The following is a 20,878-nucleotide window of genomic DNA, read 5'->3' as shown; positions in this document are numbered from 1 at the left end:
TTACCAAGTTATCTAGCATTGATGAGGAATAGGCAACAGAGTCCCTGTAAGCTTTTACTCAACACCAAGATTCTCATTTTCAAATCAGAACCACAGGTGCCGACTTAAGTGAGATCACTTGAAGCAATTCCAGATTCTGCATGGCTGTCTCTATGTGTACATTAGATCGTCCCATATGTAGGACTTGCTGGATTTCTTTTAGTCATATTAAAAGTACATACAAATTAAACCAGAAAGAAAGTAGCCCTCAAGTTAGGTCCAACCTCGAAGGTGAGGAGTCGCAATCTTTAGAGGCACCCAGGTCAGCAGAAGAGGCTCAAGTACCGTGGTACTCATCTGAACACAGAGCGTTTGGTTGTAGCACCCCGACCCAGTCATGTGTTCGATCAAGTTCTCAACGACAAGTCAATAGAATCCAAGAAACATTTATTGAACTTCATTTAAAATACATTATTCACATTCAAAAATATGGGATCACTTTAACTTGAGACGATCCTCGAGCTCCTGTGAAGAGAATTCAACAAGGTTAAAAGATTTAGACTTTGTCTAAGTTTCAAATTAGCAACCAACCTTTTCTGGAGATATTTTGAAGATAGCTGGATACTTGGATGTGCTGAACAGGAGACCGGTAACCAGGTCGCTTTGAGACAGGTCTTCTGGTGCGCCTGGTAGTGGGCATTGTGGTGGGCTCCATGGTTGGACTCATGAGGCCTGTCAAGTACAAAACCAGGCAGATCGTCAGCATGTGATGTTTTGTTTGAGGTGCAGTTTGACAGGTCAATAACTAACCTTCAGTGGAGTGCGCAGAATGCACGATACGGCCGACACCATCCATGTCAGACTCAAACTTGTACACAGAGAAGAGGCGATACAGTCCAGCTAGAGGATATGTGCACTGCATTGTCACCCTGTAAGACAAGAGGGATACATTGGCATGAGTGAGTAGTTCAGAGGTTCAAGAGCCAAAGTAGTTTGGGTGTAAAATACAAACCTTTCGATATCATTGCTGGAGTCTGCTGGGTTCTTCAGAGAACGCAACTTCTTGCTGAAGAAAATCTCGTTCTCATAAGTCACATACTCCTTTCCGAGCTGGAGAAACAAAATCGGGAGTAAGTGACAGATACGTTTTATGGAATCAGTGTAGTTCAATAAGCAATGTACCTTGACGGTGGATCCACAGCTGTTGAGTGGAAAAGAGAAGAGAGCCCTGGTGCCGTCCGTCTCTTTGGGTCCACAGTATTTGTCGACGAGGTTGGTTCTAGCAGGAACTCCTCCACTCGCGATGGCCAGAGACAAGTCGGCCACCACAGTCATCCTCCCATCAGTCGAACACACTACAGAAAGACGTTTTAGCATGCGTTACCAAGCCTATTAGTCAGAACCAACCCTCTTACAGTAAAACAGGACGTTCTTACTGATGAATTCAGAAGAGGAGAACGGACAAGTCTTCACAGTGGAGCTCGTGACCTCAGATGTTTCATGATCCCGCACAAGGAGCTCAAAAGTGCCAGAGAATCCAGTCAGAGTAACGTCCTATAAAACACATGCTTAGTCATTTGGCTTGAAGACAACTGAGGAACACATGATTTGATTCTTCCAATGAAGGCTTTCCTCATCCCACCTTGTACTCGTAGCCATGAGTGAAGAGCGGCACCTCCAGCTGCAGACTCTGGCTATCATTGCTCATGATGTAGCCGCGCTGGGCTGCCAGCTCTGATGTCAGCGGGTCTGAGCCGATACTGATCACCCACAGGTAGTCAAAAGGACGGTGGTCCAGCCTGAAGCTGATCCCAGACTCGGAACAGACGGCATCAAAGGCTGGAAGAGCTGTAAAGTACAGGACAATAGGTACCTCTGATTTATGCACAAGTCTGACAGACAAGGTCTGAAAATAAGAAGGGCATCAACTTACAGACATCTGTTAATGCCACGACCGATGCAATGTGGGAAAACGCCTCGTTTTCAGGCAGCACAGTCATTGTGAAGTTGATGTCCAGCCCGAGCTGCATCATTGCATCCTCTTTGGAGAACTAGGAAACAGAAGACTCAGCCAACCAGGAAGATATCAAAGACCTTACTGGATAAACAATTCAGAGACCTCTTACCTGCTGTATGACAACAGCGTCATCAAAAGGCACCTTCAGAGTGTAGCCATGAGTGTTGTTGGGATGAACAACTTTTGTGAGGGTGTGGCTGCTCGTATTCAGAAATGGCACTGTAAATTCTTGTCCGTTCAAATGAACAGCAGCCAAATCAACGTCCTCAGGGACATCTCCAAGGTAGACCGTGAAGGTGTTCTCCTCAAGGACTGTTCCTGAAATGAAAAGCCAGTCAGATCATTGTTTCATCCACTCGACAAACGGCACATCATTAGACTTACGGTTTTCTGTGAAAACAGGGCGTGGCAGCAGGGGAGTGGCCAGAGTCCTGTGAAAGCGAATTCTGCTGTCAACATGATCTTCATCCACAGAGAGTTTCTCCAAGTAGAGATCAAAGACGTAGTACTCGAAGAGGTCTCCAGACACAAAGCTCTGCAAAAGATGTGAAGGTACACCATCAAGTTAAAATGAATCTGATGCTTTGACTGGCAAGACGACATTTTAATGTCAGTGCTTCCCAACCTTCCTGTATCCTCCCTCAGCATTATACGGGATGCTGATCTGCACTGTGGCGTTGTACTTCTCCACAATGTAGCCTCTCTCCTCTGCAGTTGGCTGCTCCACAAGTTCACCATTGACTCCAGCGTTGACCTGCATCTCATGTTGACCAGACACCAACGGGTGCAGCACCTCAGGAGTCTCCCACATCATGTAGCCGCTGTCGTCATATGATCCTTCATCTGTTGACAGTACATCAATGTTGTAGTTCTGCTTTTTCTGCCTAGAGAAAGAGAAACTATAACAAGTGATACTGACGCATGGAGCAAGCAGCCACCAGGTCGACCATGAGGACGACCCAGCTTTGTCTGGAGAACAGGGTCGCATGGACGACCTCTACTGGAACACCATTCACCTGGAGGGAGACTCAGAATCAAGACCTACTTCGGACTAACTGTTTACTTGGAGTCATAATGCAACAGCTGTTTACCTCAGTGCTGAATGAGTCAGGTTGTCCATACGGTGTACGAAACACAAGCCTCCCATCTGTCAAGTCGAACACATAGCCCTGCTTACGAGCCTCTGAGAGGTTCATTGGCATCATCTGCTCATCATCCCTGTGCAACGTCACCTGCCAGTCTGAGGTCGCAGAGGCGTAGGCCTAAAGAGACAAATATTTCAGATGGTTGGACTTATCTAGGTTCATTACAAGTTATTGTCAATATATTGATCGCTCTTAAGTTGGAACGTGCAGGTCTTATAGCAGTGTTCCAGTCTTCCTTCTTGGTCTCAGATGAACAGGTGACTTCACTCCTCACAGACACCTACAGAGAAACTATGATTAGCACGCATTTGAAACAAATCTACATATTTAATATTGTCAGATGGACCCAAACTCACCTCCATGTAGTTGAGCTCACAGGTGACCTCTCTGGGGGACCAGGGAAGAGAGGGAGAGCAAGTCTTGTTCAAGGCATAAGTGACCTCCTTTCCTTCATGTGTCGTAACCAGGTTGAAGTGAAACGTGAACATTTCATCATCCTGATAGATGAAGTACAAAACGATGGGATGCAACATGTAGCCGCGAAGTGACTGAAATTTTTATTAAGTTTAGTTTTATAAGCAATTTGTGCATACTTTGTTGTCAGCGTGACAGCTGAAGTACGAGGCTCGGAGCTCCACACGGCCCGGTACAGGGAGGACACGGACACAGTAGCCACACTCTGCCGCATACTGAGTAGTAATGAGGTGAACGCCCGTTTCATCTGAAAGATATGATTATCTTCTTTCAGTCCCTAAAATTCTCTGACGTTAACAAGTTAGAGGCTTCTTAAACTTTGAAACTGGAAAAGTAAGTTTCATGGCACTGAAGCGTGCACTCAACTGAAGAAGCAACAGCACCAATGACCTGCAGGTCAGCGGAGACCGTAGTTGTATACACTGCGATACTCTTAGCCAAATATAGCATGTAGTTTCTAACCCTTGATATGGTTTCTAATGAAGCTGTGCTGGACTCACCGACAGCCTCAAAGTGAGGTTCCTCCCCAGTGAAGGAGAGATCAACAGCTATCATGAGGAAGCGATCACGACACTCCATATGAAGGACTCCTGCTTGAACAAACAAGAGCAGGTCTTAAGTTGTGTTCCCATGACTGCAGGCATGAGTTTAAGTAGGCATGTTTTTCTTACCATCGGGGATTTGATCACTTCTTACTGCTGCCCACACAGACAGAAGCAAGGTCACACTGTAAGACAAGAGCATGAAATGAAAACATACTTACAGATTGAATCATTTAAATAGCTTGTAAATGAGGCTGAAAGCATCGTACCCAAGGCAAAACCCAAAATCCATAGCCGCTGATGTGCTGGCAGTGTCTAAAGCTAGCTTAAACGCTAGCAAACTACACCTGCTAACCAACACTAGCTAAACTGAACCACCTGCTTGGTATATCCTGGCCAAACTGGCACCATGAGGTGGTGTCTGCCTCACCAGGTTTTATGGTCCAGTTCTTCACTAGCCAACCAGAGGCCGTTCGGCGTTACAGCCACAGGTGTAGCTCATTAGCAATCAGGGATACGCTTACGCAGCACGCGATAGGGAAACACAGGTGCAACTAATGAAATGAACGATAGCTCCTTTCAATGTAAATGTCCGTTAAGCTTTATGTCTCATACTCCTGACATTATAAATTAATGTTTTAATTTACGTTTCCCCCCCTGTATCGCTGGTTAATCGACAGAACATTAACAGGAAGTCAACAAATCAGTAAATAACGGACAATTTAAGTTATATCACGGAGTTACAGAACAGAGTGATGCTAATTATCTACCACTACAATTAATAAGAGCAGTAACGGACAGGTTGAGTGCTGACAGCTTCAACATCCAGCCACTTACAGGTTAGTCGGATCAGGGAAACATCCACAAGCTCCAGTACTGGTCCGCAGGGCGTTGCCTGCTGCGTCAATACTGCTGCATACACCTGTCTTACCTCCATGTTAACAATAGTTATTTTGCTTATAATTATGTTTACTTGTGTGTGTTGTTTTATTGATAGAGAGATACTTAAGCTAGACAACTACCAGTGTTTATAAGTTGTATTTAATGACACAATAAATGACAAAGAAACAACATCTTTTAATTTCTCATGTCTTATCAGGATAAACACAAAACAGTAGATACATTAAAATAAATCCACAACAAAGACGTTATAAAAGTTAAAAATACAAAGGTTTTTATTTATTTAATATACAGGTGAAGAACGCAGAAACCCCTGGACAGAGCATCAGCAGCAGCATGGAGACAAGCGCCCATGTGATCCAGGCTGAAATACAGAAAAATAGAGACATTAATCTATTGTTACATATACAATTTTATAACAGTAAAATAAAGAAGTGATCATTGACGTATTTGTGTAGAACATTCAGCACCATGTTAAATACAGTTTATATAACAGCAACACTACCTCGATCAAGGTTTTGCCGTCCCTCCAAATTCACCCTCAGTTGTCTTTTACCTGTTGGAAACAACAAAACACACACTTACATCAACGTTTTTAAATACTGAAGTTTTACACACACACACCTGTGTTTGCAGCTTCCCTGCGTGTGCGTCTGACTGTCGCGGAGGGAAAATCCAGAGAGGAGTTCAAAGGGTGATGGATGGCGAGAGTGCGGCTTTCGTTCGCAGGGTAGCGACACTGAATTGTCAGCCTGAAACACACATGATGAACACTTGTATCTGTTTAAAATACAGAGTAGACTTTGTGTGTGTTGCTCACCTGTATGGAGAATCTCTGTGTATGAGAGGCTCCTCTAAAGGCAAAAAATCTTGATGGTAACTGATCTGGTTTTCATACACGAGGACGTTTCCTTCAGTCTGGGGAAACACGAGCAGAGAGGAGGTCAGGAAGCGAATTTGCTGTGTGAATTTCTAACAATAAAAGCCTCTCACAGTTACAGTCGTCCCACAGGAGTCTAAGCTGAAGCTGAACAGGGCTCTGGCGCTGTCCGTCTCCATAGGAACACAGCCGGGGTCCAACAGGGTGGTTCGGTTGGGTTGAGTGGGCGGGATTGTGTGGGTGGTGTCGACTACTGCCACCATCCTTCCTTCTGGCAGACATACTGTCAGAGAGAGGTCATCGCAAACTACAACTAAGACAAACACTTCAACTTTTCATGTTTCAGTTTGAGCGTGAGGAGCGTACGGAGGAGTTCTCGCACAGGGAAGGCGCATTTATGGAGAAGACGGTCCTCCACTTTCAGAGACTCTGCATCCACAACGGACACTTCCACTGCGGAGATAAGACCCTGCAGTGTCAGCTCCTGCATGGGGAAAGACGTTTGCATAATGACGGTATGAATTACACTGTAAGAAAGCACAAAAACAAACACTTCTAGAAGCACTGAAAAATTGAAAGAAATCACAGGAAACCAAACAAATTGCTCACCCCTAAGTTTATCACGGGGCTGTCGAAGGGGATCTCCACAGTCAAATAGTCCTCCTCAGCCTCCACCTCAAACCCACCCATCTCCACCAGGTCCCAGTCCAGCTTGCGGGCCCCGAGGAAGAGCTCCCACTGCAGCTCGGCCTGGGCCCCGTGGTGCAGCAGCACCAGCAGGCTGCTCTCTGTGCACTTCCCCTCCAGCTTAGGAGAAGCTGGAGCTGCGGCGGGGTAGATATGGAATAGTCAGGGGTACATACACGATACAGGTATCATTCAAACTTCACTGACTTGTCCAAGTCATTATTAATCTGGAAATTAAACCACTCACCTTTATGTGTGACACGTTGCTCTATGGAGGCCTGATGGTAACACACCTCTCCACTGTGTGAGATGTTGAGAGTGAAGGTGAACGAGAGGCCGTACATCTCATAGCCACCGCCGATGTACTGGGATCAGACAGCAGGTTGTTTCAAATGTTTTTAACTCCTGAACATATTAAAGCTGCTAAACTAATCTCACCTCTGGGATTATTTTTGGGTGCGATAACAGGACATGAAGCTGGTAGGAGTGGCTCCCGTTGGAGTGGGAGAGTCTGGACACACTGAGGTCTGAGTCGGGCTGCGTTTGGTTGCCGTTGGTCCAGGTTAAAAGGTCGCCACCACCATCAAGTGTCACCTTCTGGAGGGAGACATCAGCTGCGAAGACGCCCAACGTGGCAGAAAACAATCCCTCAGACGGGACCGTGTCTGTGCAGAGAGAGAGAGGTCGTTTCTTTTTGTGTGTAACTTTAAAGTACAATAAAGATAGAAGCCTAAAAGAGCCTGACTGTTGCTGAAGATGAGGATTTGTGGGATGAGAGGAGTCTTAAGGAGCCTGAAGGAGCGATGCTGCGTGAGAGGCCAGCGCTCGTCCTCCCACTGACTCATGCAGAACAGATCTACCGACATGGAGCGGCTGCACCGTCCCCTCACGACACCACTCTGGAGGAATCACAGCAGAAACACTCAGAGATTAAATATCAGGTCTCTCTTCAGCTATCCTGAGGCAAAAAGTAATCAAAGATAATCTCAGATTTACCCACTGGGAGGTGAGATCTTAGAGTACCTTGATGTGTCCTCCGTGGGCTCCTAAAGGAATCCGGACGTCCACTCTCCCCTCCTGCAGGTCCATCTTGAATCCTCGCTCTTTAAATTCAGACTCACTCAGCGCCCGGCCGTTCACTCCGATCCTCACGCCTCTGTCCCTGAACCGACCGTGGACTAACGGAGACGGAATATAAGGGACGGTCCACAGCAGGTGAGACCCGTCTGCTGCAGCCCGATCTGGGGATGAAAAAAAGGAGACATTAAACTTTTTACAGATGCACAATAAATTAATACAGAGGACGCGTACTCACTCAGAGTGCAGGCCACAGTGACGTCAACAGCCAGGAAGTTGCGCTGGACTCGGTACAAGACTGCCACTCTGATGACCTCTAAATCCACTCCTCTCTCCTGGAACACCCAAACACAACACCAAATCAATATTTAAACAGTAATCCTTAGTGAACAGAATCATCTCTAAATACCTTGATTACGTATGAGAGAGGGGAGGAGTAGGGGCAGCGGAGGACGAGGTGAGAGCTGCGTAGTGAGATGTGGTAGCCCAGAGCAGCAGCTTCCGTCAGGGACAAGACCCTCGCTTCCTCTGACAGGAGGTCTGCTCTGGTGAACGTCACAGCCAGGTCTGACTCCTCAGCTTTCTAAACATGCACGAACACAATAAAACATGAGATAAAAACATATATCACTCCTGCACACAGGAAGCAACTTGACAGTAAATGCATGTTTAAGTTACTGACCTGCCTCTCATGTGTGGATGTATGCGGTAGGATCGGCTGCTGGATGCACACCTGCAGAGGAAAAGTTCTGATGGACCTCAGAGATTTATCGAGGTTTAAAAGAAGGAAACATGAATATACAAGAGTCTGATAATAAGCGTGGACGTCCGTGCATGTTGGTAACTCACCTCCATGTAGTTTTCCTCACAGATGATCTCTCTGTTGCTCCAACTCTCCCGGAGTGAACAGTGAAGCTGGAAGGGATACGCTGCCGCCTTCCCGTCAGCCTGCAGGTTCACAAACCACAGACGCAGGTGATAGTCGGTGCCCGTCTGCAGAGGAGAGAAAGTCTTGTCAACATATTAAAGCATGAAACTACAGAAAGAAATCTACCTTGCTGCGGACGTGACAGGCCAGGAAGGAGGCACGAAACACCAGGTCTCCTTCATCATTGATTAGGACGGTGTAGCCGCAGAGTGTGGCCTCCTGATCGGACAGGAGGTGGAGTCCAGACTGGTCTGATGGTTTACAGGAGAAGGTGATCAGTAGAAGAAAAACTCCTTCCTCAACAAATACTCTCTGAAGAAACAAACCTTCAAAGTCAAATCGAGTCTTTGGACCGAGGAAGCTGGACTCGACTGAAAGCCAAAAGTGACGCTCGAGGCATCTGGTCTGAAATGTTCCTGAAAATATTAATTAATGTAAATATGTTCTGGGTTTATCGAACATAAAAATGCGTAGATCAAATAGACGTTTTAAAATATGTGTTCGGAAAATAGCAGTATGAGATATACAGGCGTTATGCATATCAGACACAATTCATTGCTTTAAACGTGAATTTGATCGCACAGCCGTTTCTGAAAACTATTTTAAGTAGTAATTTAATCCATACATCACTATAACATATACGTGCAGTTAAAAGAAACAGTTAGTGCTATATTAGGGGGGAGCAATAGTGTCTGCTGTATCTCAGTCCAAACTGTATTATATCCTCCATATCCTATATTAATTCAGACAGCCGCTTACTGTGACAAACATAATTTCCCCCGGGAGATTGTACTTTATAGAGCTGGCATATAAAACTCTCTCGGTGTTGTAGTGAGGAAGAAAAAAACACATTTTATTAGTATGGCTGAAGTGATATACACTGCTTGTCTGAAGCCCCCACAGCTCAGTGAACCGTACTCATTCCTGGGCAATTATGTTTTTATACTAGTTATAATGTTGTATGTATATTTTGGCGTAATGTTGCACTTAATGTTACGGAACTGGTCTTACCTGTCGGCACTGGACTGGTGACACAGACAGGTAAGGCTAGCAGCAACGCCAAACTGAAACAAACTAAAAGGCTTCTTTTTAAACTCAGCCACACAAAATACGGAAAAATACGTTCATTTTTCAAGAGCAAACGCAGGTTTAGTTGTTGTTTATGCCTCGACTTGAACGCTGTCGTAAAAGTCGCCATTTTAATTAAAGACACCTGTCGACTGAGAGGCTAACGGTTATTTCGCGAGCTCGAAACTGATGTTGCGTTTAAGGGTCTGAATAAAAAATGTGAACTTACAGTGACACCCAGTGGACGGGTCAGAGCGAAGGACAACAATGTGCTGTTAGTGTAGTGAACTGATTTTACACAAAAATACGAGTACATTCCTGTAGATTAAACTACGCGACGATATATAAAGTGGTTAAAAATAATAAGCCATTATATTTATCAAACACACTTAAACACGTTAATTGTTTATACATTTTTTACACTCTTATACTTTAGTCTGGTTTTAAATGCAAGTATTAGTACTTTACTTGTATGGATTATTTTTATTTTTTTGTTTTAGTACATTTATTAAAGTTAAGTATCTTAAATGTAAGGTATTAAATAGTAATAGTAGGAACAGTTTTCCTCCATACATGTAGTAATCTATTGGCTGTACGAGGGAACAAGAAATATATAATTAAACCTTAAAGCCCCTACTGAAGGAACCTTGTCAGTCAATATGACTTAGACAGCAAAAAGCATTAATTAGTGTGTTCATATGGGAATAGAAATGTGACTCACTAGCTTGAAACATAGGATGAAACACTGAAATAGCATAAAGCCTCCTATAGAGTTGCTCAGCATGAGGATTAACTACCCTTTAATTAACCCTGACAAAGTGCTGATACATTGACACTGTAATATATCATGTAACAGCAGGTGTGGTGTAAGCGGAGGTGTGATCTGTGTCATCGTTACACTGATCGAGCCCTCTGCTTCGTCCACAGCTGGACGCCAGCCGTCACGACGTCCTCACTGCTTACTTGAAGTGAAGTCGTGTCATGGTAAAAGATGAAAGTCTGAGTAATCACACTTCTGAGTGAGAGTCCTGTGGTGGACAAAAGGTCACTGAGTATGTCTGACTATGTGGGATGAATTAAAGTGCAATGAATCTGATTAATGTGGGACGATGCATAAACAGTTTAGCACCATTAATTCAGACAGAAGGACGTGATGTGGATTATGGACAAGAAGGACATTAAAATATTGTCTTCTTTATTGCAAACATCTTTGTTATCAAAAGTTGGCGCCTTCATTACCCACACTGCAACACGGCCGCCACCACATTTACGTAAATGTGTTATGCTAGTAGCGGCTAATGTAGCCTCGCGCTGCTAGCCTCAGGCAGAGGTCAGCTAGCTCACTTCTTCCTTCCCCCACTTTGCCAAGAGGGTCTTAAGCCTCTAACGCTGACTCAAGTGACATCACTTAAGGCAACATCAAAGTTTTTACATCCTGCTCTGGGGCTTTAAAATGTATTGTACAACTTTTTTTAGATATGCAGTTGAACTCACAAACTTACACGGTAATTATGTCCTCATTCATGGACATCAAAGTCGAGCTGAAACGGCATTTCGAGAGTATCTAGCTTCTGTATCGTGGCGTATTTCCGAGTGAAGCAGGACGTGCAGGCGGGACATATCATTAGAGGGATTTGATTGGATCATTGAGAAGTGGGCGTAGACAGACATTCTCCACAGCGCAGTAGCTAGCTAACTGACCGAGCGTTCGTGGTGCTCTGCGGCTAAATGTTGCAGATTGATTGGTTGAAATTGTTTGGTCCTAGCTTACGTAGGCACACGTGAAATTTAGTTTTACCGGAAGAAAAAATGATCAGATTTTGATATAAGAATACGAAGAAATGGATTTTCTGTAATTTGTTTTTTGGCTTATATTGTCAAATAGATGCACAATATTATCCTAAAAGGATTAAAATGACATTTTTCATTTCACCTCGACTTTAATCTTGTTTGTTAATCTGTTTTATTTGCAGTTTGACATTTAGATGCTCTCTGTTTTTGTTTTCCACTGACTCAAAGTGACGACACAGAGGCTGGTGTAGAGTCAGAGTGGTCAGCAGCGTCCGCGCAGCCTCATTAACATTTGAGTCACATCGTGTCATTAACAGCTCTGCACAGCATGAAGGCCTCATGTTGCGTTCAAGACACATACAAAGCAAGTGCAGCTAATCATTACTGACATAATTAAATATCTATATGACTCAAAATGATCAAAATGTACGCTTTAAACTTTGTTTGCATCTAATTTTTCATATAAAAAGTTAGCGCTAACTTATTAGCACCAATCCAACAGGAAGTCTGATGTTGGAAGTTTTGTTGGACGTGTTTAAGAGGAAGTTTTGTCCAAGTCGTCACGGCTAATGATGACCTTATCCTGTCCAGTGACACCTCTGCTCATCACCTCCAGCACACACCTCCTCGCCACGCTTCTCCACCAATCACATCCTTCTGTTGGCTTGAGGATGAGGAGGATTTGAAGAGGAAGAGGCTGATTTATCAGCTCAACACGTCCCACTCAAACAGTGATAACACCCAGCTCCTCCGCCGTCACTTTCTCATTGTTTTGTTACAGTCAGGCAGCACTTTGGACATCTCCAGTGTGGACCGAGAGAATCAGGGATGCTTCATTTTCAGGTTCAGGTGTTTCTTGTTGTTTTGTTTTCCTCTGTGCTGCTGGTGGAGGTCAGCGGCGCTCCACACTTAGACATGCTGACAGAAACACAAAGAGAAGACCTCACAAACGACAAGGTGAGTGACTCATATATATTCAAACAACAAAGATTTAAACGGCTGAAATAAAAAGTTCAGGTACGGCCTTTAAATATTCCAGCTTTTTTTTCCTCCTGTAGGATCTCGCTTCTTTGCTCTTGCTGAAGTTTGTGTCCGACCTGATGGCAGCGAGAGCAGAGGAGATGCTCCCCGAGCCGGAGGAGGTGCTGGGAGTCAGGGAGGAGGTGATGAGGCGACATCTTCCCCTCTCCCACAGAGAGCGCAAGGCCGGCTGCCGCAACTTCTTCTGGAAGACGTTCACCTCGTGTTAGCACAAGAGAAGAGCTGTTCTGTTTTTGTTATGAACTGAAGGAGGATAAATTCATCTATACAGGTGTTTGCAGGGATGTACACAGTGTTTGAAATAAAATGTGTGATTTAAAACAAGATTTATTTCTTATTTGTGTCTTAAAGAGGCGTTGCAGTGATTTAAAAACTTACTGGTGATATATTTAAACAAGAATTCCCCAAATTAAAGCTTCAGAGTCTGATATTTCCAAAATGTCAGAGTTAGTAAAGCTGTATCCTACATTTCCCATAATTCAATGCGATTACATATTTTGTCAGACCCTTCCTGCTTGTTTAATGAACCTTTCAACCTGCAGATTGGGGTCTCTAAACAACAACAAAAGACTGTTTGATTATGTCGTGAAATAGCAAGGGATCATGGGAGTTGTTGTCTTCACTGTCAAACCCTGCTGACTGGCTGCAGTATAGGTCATAAGCCCCGCCTCCTCCATGTTAACAGATGGGACATGAGTCAAACCATAAAATCAAAATACATGTTTCTCAAACATGGTTTCTGTCATCATAGTTAGTTCTTATCATGCTGATTTATATCCAAGTGTTCATTTTTCAGACAAGTTTACTTTTAATTAGTTCTTTCATGCTGTAAAAAGGGGGCGTGACCTCATGATTGACAGCTCTGTTGACAAATACGACTCCTGCAGCCAATCTGTTCTGGATTAGCAGAGAAGAGGAGGAACAGCAAGATTTGATATCTGTGAGTATCTGCTTCAGAGCAACACAAGCAGCTGTTCTGCTGTTAAACACGTCGACGTGAGGAATCTTTCCGGGGGGTTTCGGTACGTTAAGTGTTTGTTTTGGTTAGTGAAAGTGGCGTCGTCCATCTATAGATAGAAAAAGATTGCCAGCCACAGCTACATTTTTACAGATGCTGTCACCTTCTAGCCAGAACATCCCTCATGACATCACTATGACATCATCAGGGTTATTTTCAGACAAAGCCTAAGAAGACATTCAGGTTCAAGAATATTCTGGTTTAAGTTTTAAAAGATGACAAACACACTGATTGACTTGTCCACTTTTTAATTATTCTGTAACTACAACCTGTGTCAGGAGAAAATCCACCAAAGTGCTCTCATACTCTCCCTTCAATGTAACTAACATTTCTACCTCAGTAACCTCCTTCTTCTCCTCGTTAATCCAGCAGCGCACGCAGGGCTGCTGCAGTACCGCGGGCTCCTATCTACAGGCTCCAATTCACAGCATTTCAAACTGAACACACAGTAAGGATGACGAAGGATTAATTATGAATGAATGACACATCGTTACCGGGAGAGAAACGTATGATTCATGTCATGACACCAGAGTTGGCGTGGGTCAGGATTTTAAAAAAGACGATTCTGAGCGTGAATGAAATGATGGTAAAAAGCAGATTAATGCAAACACAGAATATATACATAATGACATAAATTAACAACAGATGAGGACCCTTCATCACGATCAAGTTCTGTCACACACACACACAAAAACAGTTTCAAAAAAGGATTATTATGACACTGAATGACATCCTTGAGGTAAGGCTTTAAATCTGTAGCCCTTTAAGTTACACACGTACAAAATACGGACGGAGAGACAAAGCGGTTAAACACAATCATAACAAAGAGTGACAGCTTGGCCCACGTGTGCAAGAATGAACAAAAATATCAACCTAAGTGAAGAAATTTAGTCCAAAAACTGTTAAATTTTGTGGGTAAAAATACATAATTTCACTTTTTCCCCAAATGGCACATTAATAAACTCTTCACACGAGGCTCAAGCGTCACATGACAGGATGCTTTGTGACCAACACCCTGATTTCCTCCAGACGTGAGAAAGTGTTTGACTTCATTGCACCATCGACTTCAATGTAACAGTCAAGTATCGAGCGAACACAAACGTTAAACCAGATTGTGTTTCACAGACATTCAAAAGTGTTATTTTCATGATAAAAAAAACCTGTTGTGAGTTTAAACTAACGAACATGATGTCATTTAGAGATGTAAGCAGATATTGTACGAGCGTAAAATAAAAGCTAAAGAAGAACACCTGTGATGCAGAGTTATCTACACATTCCTTCGTCTACATTTCTCCTGCTATGAGGCTACGTCACTGCGCTAAACGCTACATGCTCTCCAGTCAGGGACAGTTTCTGCAGCTAACTACACCAGTCTGTTATGTACAGTCACAGCTGTTGCATTATGTGCTTTTAATGCGCTCGTTTGGAGGCAGTTCAGCACCTTTAATGTTTTACAAATATACAGATCCGGATCGTTTCAACAAGCCAACATTCTAACTACTATTTGTGCCGCTTCTCTGCAAAAAAAATCCCTCAAAATCCTCTAAAACTATGACATCCTTCTGTACCTTCATTGTCTTTGACTGTGCTAATAATGTGCAAGCTAACGGTTGAGCAGTACCGGTGTGGATGAATGGTGAGTGGAGCCCAAGCTGCCTGCAGGTCAGGCCACTGTCAGACTAATACTGAACTAAACATGAAATATGGGGCGCCCAAAACAAGAGAGAAAATGTAGTAGGACTTCTGAATGACAAAGTTGCTCCATCTAAACATCTGGTGGGAAATCAGTAACGGAAACTGCAGCTTGACAACAGAAGAGGGCGCTATAGCAACGTTTATGTCCCATCATTACCAGAGCAACTAAGAAAAGCTTGCTCAAGAGTCTAAGCACAACAAGAGTACTCTCTGTCTATAAAGTGTAGCATGTTGACGATTCAGGAAGGTGACGGGGCAGAAAAGGTGGAGCGGGAGATGTTTGTTAGCAGTCAGTGGAGATTTTGGCCGAGAGGTCCTGGATGCGCCGAGCGCTGCAGCCCTTGCACAAGATGTGACCGTCGAGCGGGTAACAGCCTCGACCTTCTCCCTCGGAGGACAGCAGGAGACCACATTCCTGAAGAGTGCACACACAGTTTAACTCAACACTCTCACGTGGAGCAAACCGGCAAATCTGGTGCACATTTACTACAGAGAGTACGGTAATATAAAGGTCATTTAATCCTGTCAAAGTGCCATTTTTAAAAGTAAATGTCTTCATGTATCTTGTCTTTAGTGTCATTTAATCCTGTCCGGTGTAACTGCAGCTAAAGCAGACTCACCTCACAGATGTAACAGTTGACATGGAAGCTGCGGTCCAGAGCTACAATCCTCACGGTCTCCTCCTGTCCCTGGTCAGGCATGATGGGCTCCCCGCACACTGAGCAGCGAGGTGCGTACTTCCTGTTAGGTAGAACAAGCATCAACATTTACACTTAGTGGACAAGCCCGTCACTTCTATCTTAGTCCACGTAACGTTACAAGCAGTCTTTATACCTGTGAAAGTCGTCTATGCAGTGTATCTGAGAGGTCGCATCCACGGTGAAGGGCACCCCGTCCAGGCAGCAGTTACAGACCACACATGTGAAGCAGCGAGGGTGGTACGCCTTCCCCATGGCCCGCAGGATCCGGTCCAGGATCGGCTTGGAGCACTTTGAACAGCGCTCTAATGTACTCTGAGAGGAAACAGGTGTGTGGATCAGAGCAGGAACAACAGAGAAGCAATGCAAGAAGAGGTACTCAAACCAGGAAATGTAGGAATATAAATCAGGCCAGGTCACGGTTGGTTTAGGATGCTGAAACATGTGTTCCTTTACTTACAATGTAACAGCTCTCACAGTAACTCTTCTTATCGAGGGCGTAGAATGGTTGCCCTCGGAGACGGGCGTGGCAGGTGATGCATGTGAAACACTCCACGTGGAACACCTGCTCCATGGCGATACAGCCGCTGCCGTCACCGACCACGTTGTCACCGCATCGGGCACAGCGACCTGAACGAAGCAGGTTGGCATACAAATTCAAATGACTGTTTATACAGTGTATTAAAAAAGGCAGGTTTGTGATGTCATAAAGTGCAATAATTAACGGCCGTACCAAAATAGTCTTCTACAGGGGGGTGGTTCATATCGTATACCAGCTTCTTGGTGAGCCGGTCCAGCTCTTCCTCAGGCCTGGCTGTCGTCAACCCCTGCTGGAAGGAAAGAGGATCTCATTTGAATGTCGTCATGTGACCGTTGGAGATAATCATCATGTAGGTGTGTGTCTACCTTGCTGGTCTGATAAGCAGGACTCTGTGCAGCCCCTGAATGATTACTCTCCATCCCCCTCTTAGACATTGGAACCTGGTTGACTCTTCCTCCTGAGCTGCCCGTCTTGTACCCCCCCTCTGAGTGCATCTCCTGAGCTTGTGATCCGGGATGAGGCGGGTACCACCCCTGTTGACTTGTCTGAGTCTGGGGAGGGGGGCGTGACACGTGCTGCCGAGGAGGCGGCGGGGTGTAGGCCTGCTCCGCCTGCCTGCCGGTCTGAGAGTAGGTGACGGGCTGCGCCGTCTTGACCTGCACGCTGAACCTGGGCCCGGTGGGAGTGGAGGCGGTGGTGTAGGAGGCCGGGACGGGCTGCGGGTAGGGTTTAGGGGTCGGAGAGGAGGAGTAGTAGTCCTGCTGGTGGGAGGTGGAGTATTGAGGCGACTGGTGGTCGCTGGGGTAAGGGGGCGCTGGGTGGTATTGGCTCTGGGGATGAGGGGGGTAGCCCATGGAGGGCCGAGCCTGAGGAGGGGGTGCGCTCTGGTGTGCAGGCTTGTAGTGATCCCCTGAGAGGTACTTGTTGTAAGGCACGTTGTCGTACAGCTGTCAGGAGGAAATATAAGTGAGTGAAGGTGATTACGGTAATAAAAGACAAATGTTTAGTTTGATTGGTCCTACTTGTGTACTCGAGTCCTGTGGGTGGCTGTCCAGGTCAGCGAGCATGCTGGTGAGGGAGTCAATATCAGCATCTATTTTGGAGTGATAGCTCGCTGGCTTCTCAGGTCCACGATGCTGACAACAGAGCAGCATAAGAGACAAGTGTATTTATAAAAGCTGTTTTATTTTATCATCAAATTTAGTTTATAAAACAAGTCACAGATGTTGTTGTTGTGTGGCTGAATTAAGACCCACCATCAGCTCGTAGCTGTCCATGTGAGGGCTCCAGTTGCGGTCCTCTTTGGGACCGTGGGGAGGGGTGTAGTAGTGATCGTTAGACGAATGATGAATGGGCCCACCTGATGAGAGAGGACAAAACTATTTCCAAGACATCTCTCTCTTTGACATGACCGACATTGGACATACCGAGGTAAAGTAAGTGATGCTATGAGGGTATGTCATTCTTTAACATGACCCCCATCCCTGACTCGATGGTGTGACCAGTGTTCCTCTTACCAGTGGGTCCAGTAGCCATGTATCTGTTGGCCATTCCTCCTCCTCCTCCTCCTCCTCCTCCTCCTCCTCCTCCGTTCTGGTCGTATTGGCCGTACTTTGGCCGGAAGTCGGACATCCCCTTCTTGTTGGGGGCACGGTAGATCGCTGACCCGGCAGAGTGGGACATCTGGGGGACGGCTCGCTCTGGGCTATCCAGAGTCCTCGGTGGAAGCCAGGTGGGACCGGACATGGCAGGCTTCAGGAATCGAAAAGAGAAAAGGAACTTGTGTCTATCATGTTTATTAAAATATAGATTATAATATATTTATTTTCTCAAGTTTAATAGCATTGACTTTGCTCTGTCTGTGTTTCCAGCTGTGGTTTCTGTGTGTGTTTACACCAAACGTAACCCTTGGAAACTAAAGGATGCTTCATATTTTGTTTCCTATGGCAACAGAGAAACACCGATTGAACAATGGGCATGCAGTGGAGGAGCAGGAAGAGAGCGGCCATTCTGCAAGGATCGGGGATTTCCAGCAGGCTCGCACATTGCCCTGAAACGTGTGCGAGTGTTTGTGCACTTCCACACAAACACTCGCACACAGACACACAAACAGGTGGTTACCCCTCGCCTGTTGTCCGCTACAATGGTCATTGTCTGTGGATGTTTACACGCTGCTATGATTGAGTACAAATGAAGCGGAGACAAAAACAAGGCAGGAAATATTGTGTAATGATATGTGTCTGTATACACACGAACACCTGGCTCATAACAATATGGCATGTGTTCTCTGTGGGGTAAATAACAACACTCCTGCACGCAGCTGAGTCGACAAAGTGCTGACTTGCACCCAAGGGCCTTCATTAAGATGCAGATAGTGGAAAGGAAGATCCTGTGCTGATAAAATAATGGATTCATCATTTTTAACCATGTTGTTGGGGGGGAAACGTGGCAATTTTAGGTATGTATTGCTATAACGTTTAGGAAAGCCATTGTGTGACTGACACAATGCCTATATGGGTTGTAAGCACATCAGCATTGTCCGTGTGCAGAAATTAATAGGCCTAGCCCACTCACATTGATTGTATGTGGGTCGTGTGGCCGTCATAAGTCCTTGTTTGTAAGAGGATTATAATGATGGATGAGGGGATGATGGGGACATACAGAAATACAATGTTTAAACACGTTATCTAAGCCCTTTGATTTGTGTTTTACTTTTACTATAATTTCAAGTTATTGTAACATGCAGTATAAGCACGGGGGTTGACTGACAGTTAACACGTGGAGAACACCGCCTGCACCATCGACCTGATTTAAGCCCCTGTCTGAATCCGGATGAGCACACACTCAAATCCGCGGATGGCTGGGCCAGGCAATTAATCGCAGCGGTTTTAATCACTTTGCGCTTTAAAGCCAATTGTGAGTGATTCAAATGTGATTTAAAAACACAAAAGCCGTCAATTTGTGTTTTTATTATCTCGTCTGGACGTCTTGCTGGACGCTAAGAAGGCGCAGCAACTCATGAAATGTCAAAGTTGATGACAGTCGCGAGGGTCAAGACAGAAGAAATACACAAAGACAACATCCGGTGTTTTTAATTTTCAAAATAAAATATCTCTAACTGAATTACTTTAACGACATTGGAAATTGAGGGATACAATAACAAAATAAGTACACTACAGCTGAAATAACTGGTTAAGTTACACTTAATTACTTAATTTATCTTTTTTGCGCACTTTTTCTAATATACTGTGACATTTTGAGTATTTCCATGCTTTTATTTTGAAGACAAGCTAATATAGTTAACGTGTTTGACACTGTAGCTTTATGGAGCGACATGAGCTAGTTAAATTGAACATTAAAAGATGCCAACATGACTGAAGTCGACTTTGGTGAGGAAATATGACGGAAAATCATACTTATTTAGTATGTCTAATAAGTATTAGCAGCCTATTAGCATTTCTTACCTCTTACAGTACCTTTACAGTGTCTCTCCTCTTCCATTCAGTCTCATCTGTAAGAGAAGAACAACAACATACAATTGGTCAAACAGAACAGAGACAACACGTTAGGCACATATTAGCGACATTTCCTCGTTTTCAACGGTCACTAACGTCTGTTCCGCTCAGCATTAACGTCTCTTAAATGAATAAACAGAAAACATGAACAATCGTTTCTCCAGCCCCGTCCTTTGTGCGACAAATGTGAGTAAAACGTGCAACTTAGGCAGATTAATAACCCATCATGAAGGATAATTAGCAACAATTAACTTTAATAACAGGCTTGTTTACTTGTTTGCTAGCCTGTTTTGAACTCGAGCGGTGCTCGTGCCCTGCCTCCAGGCTAACTTAAACACAACCGAGGAGGAAACAATGAAATAACCGACACCTACCGCCTGAAACGAGCCTCGCGAACACAATCTACACAGCCGTTTAAACGCTTAAAGACAAGAGAAAGTTATCCCGGAATAACTTTCTTCTATCTTTCGCGTCGTTAACCTACTTTGTGACGGATCCTGAGGCCTTTAGCAGCAGCAGCAGATCCTCACTGCATTCCCGATGTGTGACGTAGCTGCCTGCTGTAACTGCTGCTCAGTGTGCGCGCGCGTGTGTGCGTGGAAAGCGGTGGGGGGTCTGTCACATACATTTTTTGATAACAAAAAAACACAAAATTCGACGTTATATATTTATTTATATATTTAAAAAAATTCACACTCGTAAAAACCAGTAATTTACCTTGGCAAAGAGGATACTAAGGATTTAAAGACGAAACTAAGAAAAGTAATTTTGGTCGATTTTCTGTTTAGGGAAAATAAACCCTTATATAAAATTATATTGACAATTCCAGATATTAAAATAAAAATAAAATATTGTTAAATAATAAAAAATACTTTCGAGATC

The 20,878-nt window shown here is 44.4% G+C and overlaps 3 protein-coding genes across 5 annotated transcripts; 1 reads left to right on the top strand and 2 right to left on the bottom strand.

The window, feature by feature from the left end:
- Positions 1-474: 474 nt before the first annotated feature.
- Positions 475-4,449, bottom strand: LOC138600433 (uncharacterized). The gene is made up of 19 exons (XM_069671858.1): positions 4,427-4,449; positions 4,287-4,342; positions 4,116-4,205; positions 3,735-3,862; positions 3,498-3,638; positions 3,350-3,421; positions 3,088-3,258; positions 2,916-3,012; positions 2,622-2,839; positions 2,381-2,531; positions 2,106-2,314; positions 1,913-2,030; positions 1,622-1,827; positions 1,416-1,533; positions 1,162-1,334; positions 992-1,089; positions 790-908; positions 605-711; positions 475-504 (listed from the first exon to the last, which is right to left on the bottom strand). The coding sequence occupies exons 1-19, from the start codon at positions 4,447-4,449 to the stop codon at positions 475-477; spliced, it is 2,325 nt and encodes a 774-aa protein (XP_069527959.1).
- A 7,867-nt stretch (positions 4,450-12,316) lies between these two features.
- Positions 12,317-12,738, top strand: sst5 (somatostatin 5). The gene is made up of 2 exons (XM_069672663.1): positions 12,317-12,445; positions 12,547-12,738. The coding sequence occupies exons 1-2, from the start codon at positions 12,317-12,319 to the stop codon at positions 12,736-12,738; spliced, it is 321 nt and encodes a 106-aa protein (XP_069528764.1).
- Positions 12,739-13,788: 1,050 nt separating this feature from the next.
- Positions 13,789-20,545, bottom strand: trip6 (thyroid hormone receptor interactor 6). Of its 3 annotated transcripts, none has more exons than XM_069672250.1 (11): positions 20,481-20,545; positions 19,946-19,992; positions 17,999-18,233; positions 17,738-17,841; positions 17,504-17,617; positions 16,847-17,428; positions 16,674-16,770; positions 16,401-16,570; positions 16,077-16,255; positions 15,863-15,983; positions 13,789-15,657 (listed from the first exon to the last, which is right to left on the bottom strand). In XM_069672250.1, the coding sequence occupies exons 3-11, from the start codon at positions 18,225-18,227 to the stop codon at positions 15,526-15,528; spliced, it is 1,728 nt and encodes a 575-aa protein (XP_069528351.1). In that variant the 5' UTR covers positions 18,228-18,233; positions 19,946-19,992; positions 20,481-20,545; the 3' UTR covers positions 13,789-15,525. The 3 variants fall into 3 exon arrangements, with proteins under 3 accessions (XP_069528351.1, XP_069528353.1, XP_069528352.1); XM_069672252.1 differs by having other exon boundaries at positions 16,674-16,767; XM_069672251.1 differs by having other exon boundaries at positions 19,958-19,992.
- Between the last annotated feature and the right edge of the window lie 333 nt (positions 20,546-20,878).

This window comes from Semicossyphus pulcher, unplaced genomic scaffold (assembly GCF_022749685.1).
Source record: "Semicossyphus pulcher isolate SPU_LCO1_2020_fin unplaced genomic scaffold, fSemPul1.0.p SCAF_21, whole genome shotgun sequence".
Taxonomy (NCBI): Eukaryota; Metazoa; Chordata; class Actinopteri; order Labriformes; family Labridae; genus Semicossyphus; species Semicossyphus pulcher.
Note: the sequence above shows the minus strand (reverse complement) of the source record. Positions and strands in the feature narration are given on the sequence as shown.

Coding starts and splice junctions, on each gene's coding strand:
- LOC138600433 (XM_069671858.1), bottom strand. CDS start 4,449: ATGGATTTTGGGTTTTGCCTTGG. Junction 2,315..2,380: donor CCCTGTTTTCACAGAAAACC/GTAAGTCTAATG, acceptor TTTTCATTTCAG/GAACAGTCCTTGAGGAGAAC. Junction 1,828..1,912: donor CGTGGCATTAACAGATGTCT/GTAAGTTGATGC, acceptor TGTACTTTACAG/CTCTTCCAGCCTTTGATGCC.
- sst5 (XM_069672663.1), top strand. CDS start 12,317: ATGCTTCATTTTCAGGTTCAGGTGTTTCTTGTTGTTTTGTTTTCCTCT. Junction 12,446..12,546: donor AAGACCTCACAAACGACAAG/GTGAGTGACTCA, acceptor TTCCTCCTGTAG/GATCTCGCTTCTTTGCTCTT.
- trip6 (XM_069672250.1), bottom strand. CDS start 18,227: ATGTCCGGTCCCACCTGGCTTCCACCGAGGACTCTGGATAGCCCAGAG. Junction 17,842..17,998: donor CATGGCTACTGGACCCACTG/GTAAGAGGAACA, acceptor CTCTCTCATCAG/GTGGGCCCATTCATCATTCG. Junction 15,658..15,862: donor TCAACTGTTACATCTGTGAG/GTGAGTCTGCTT, acceptor TGCACTCTTCAG/GAATGTGGTCTCCTGCTGTC.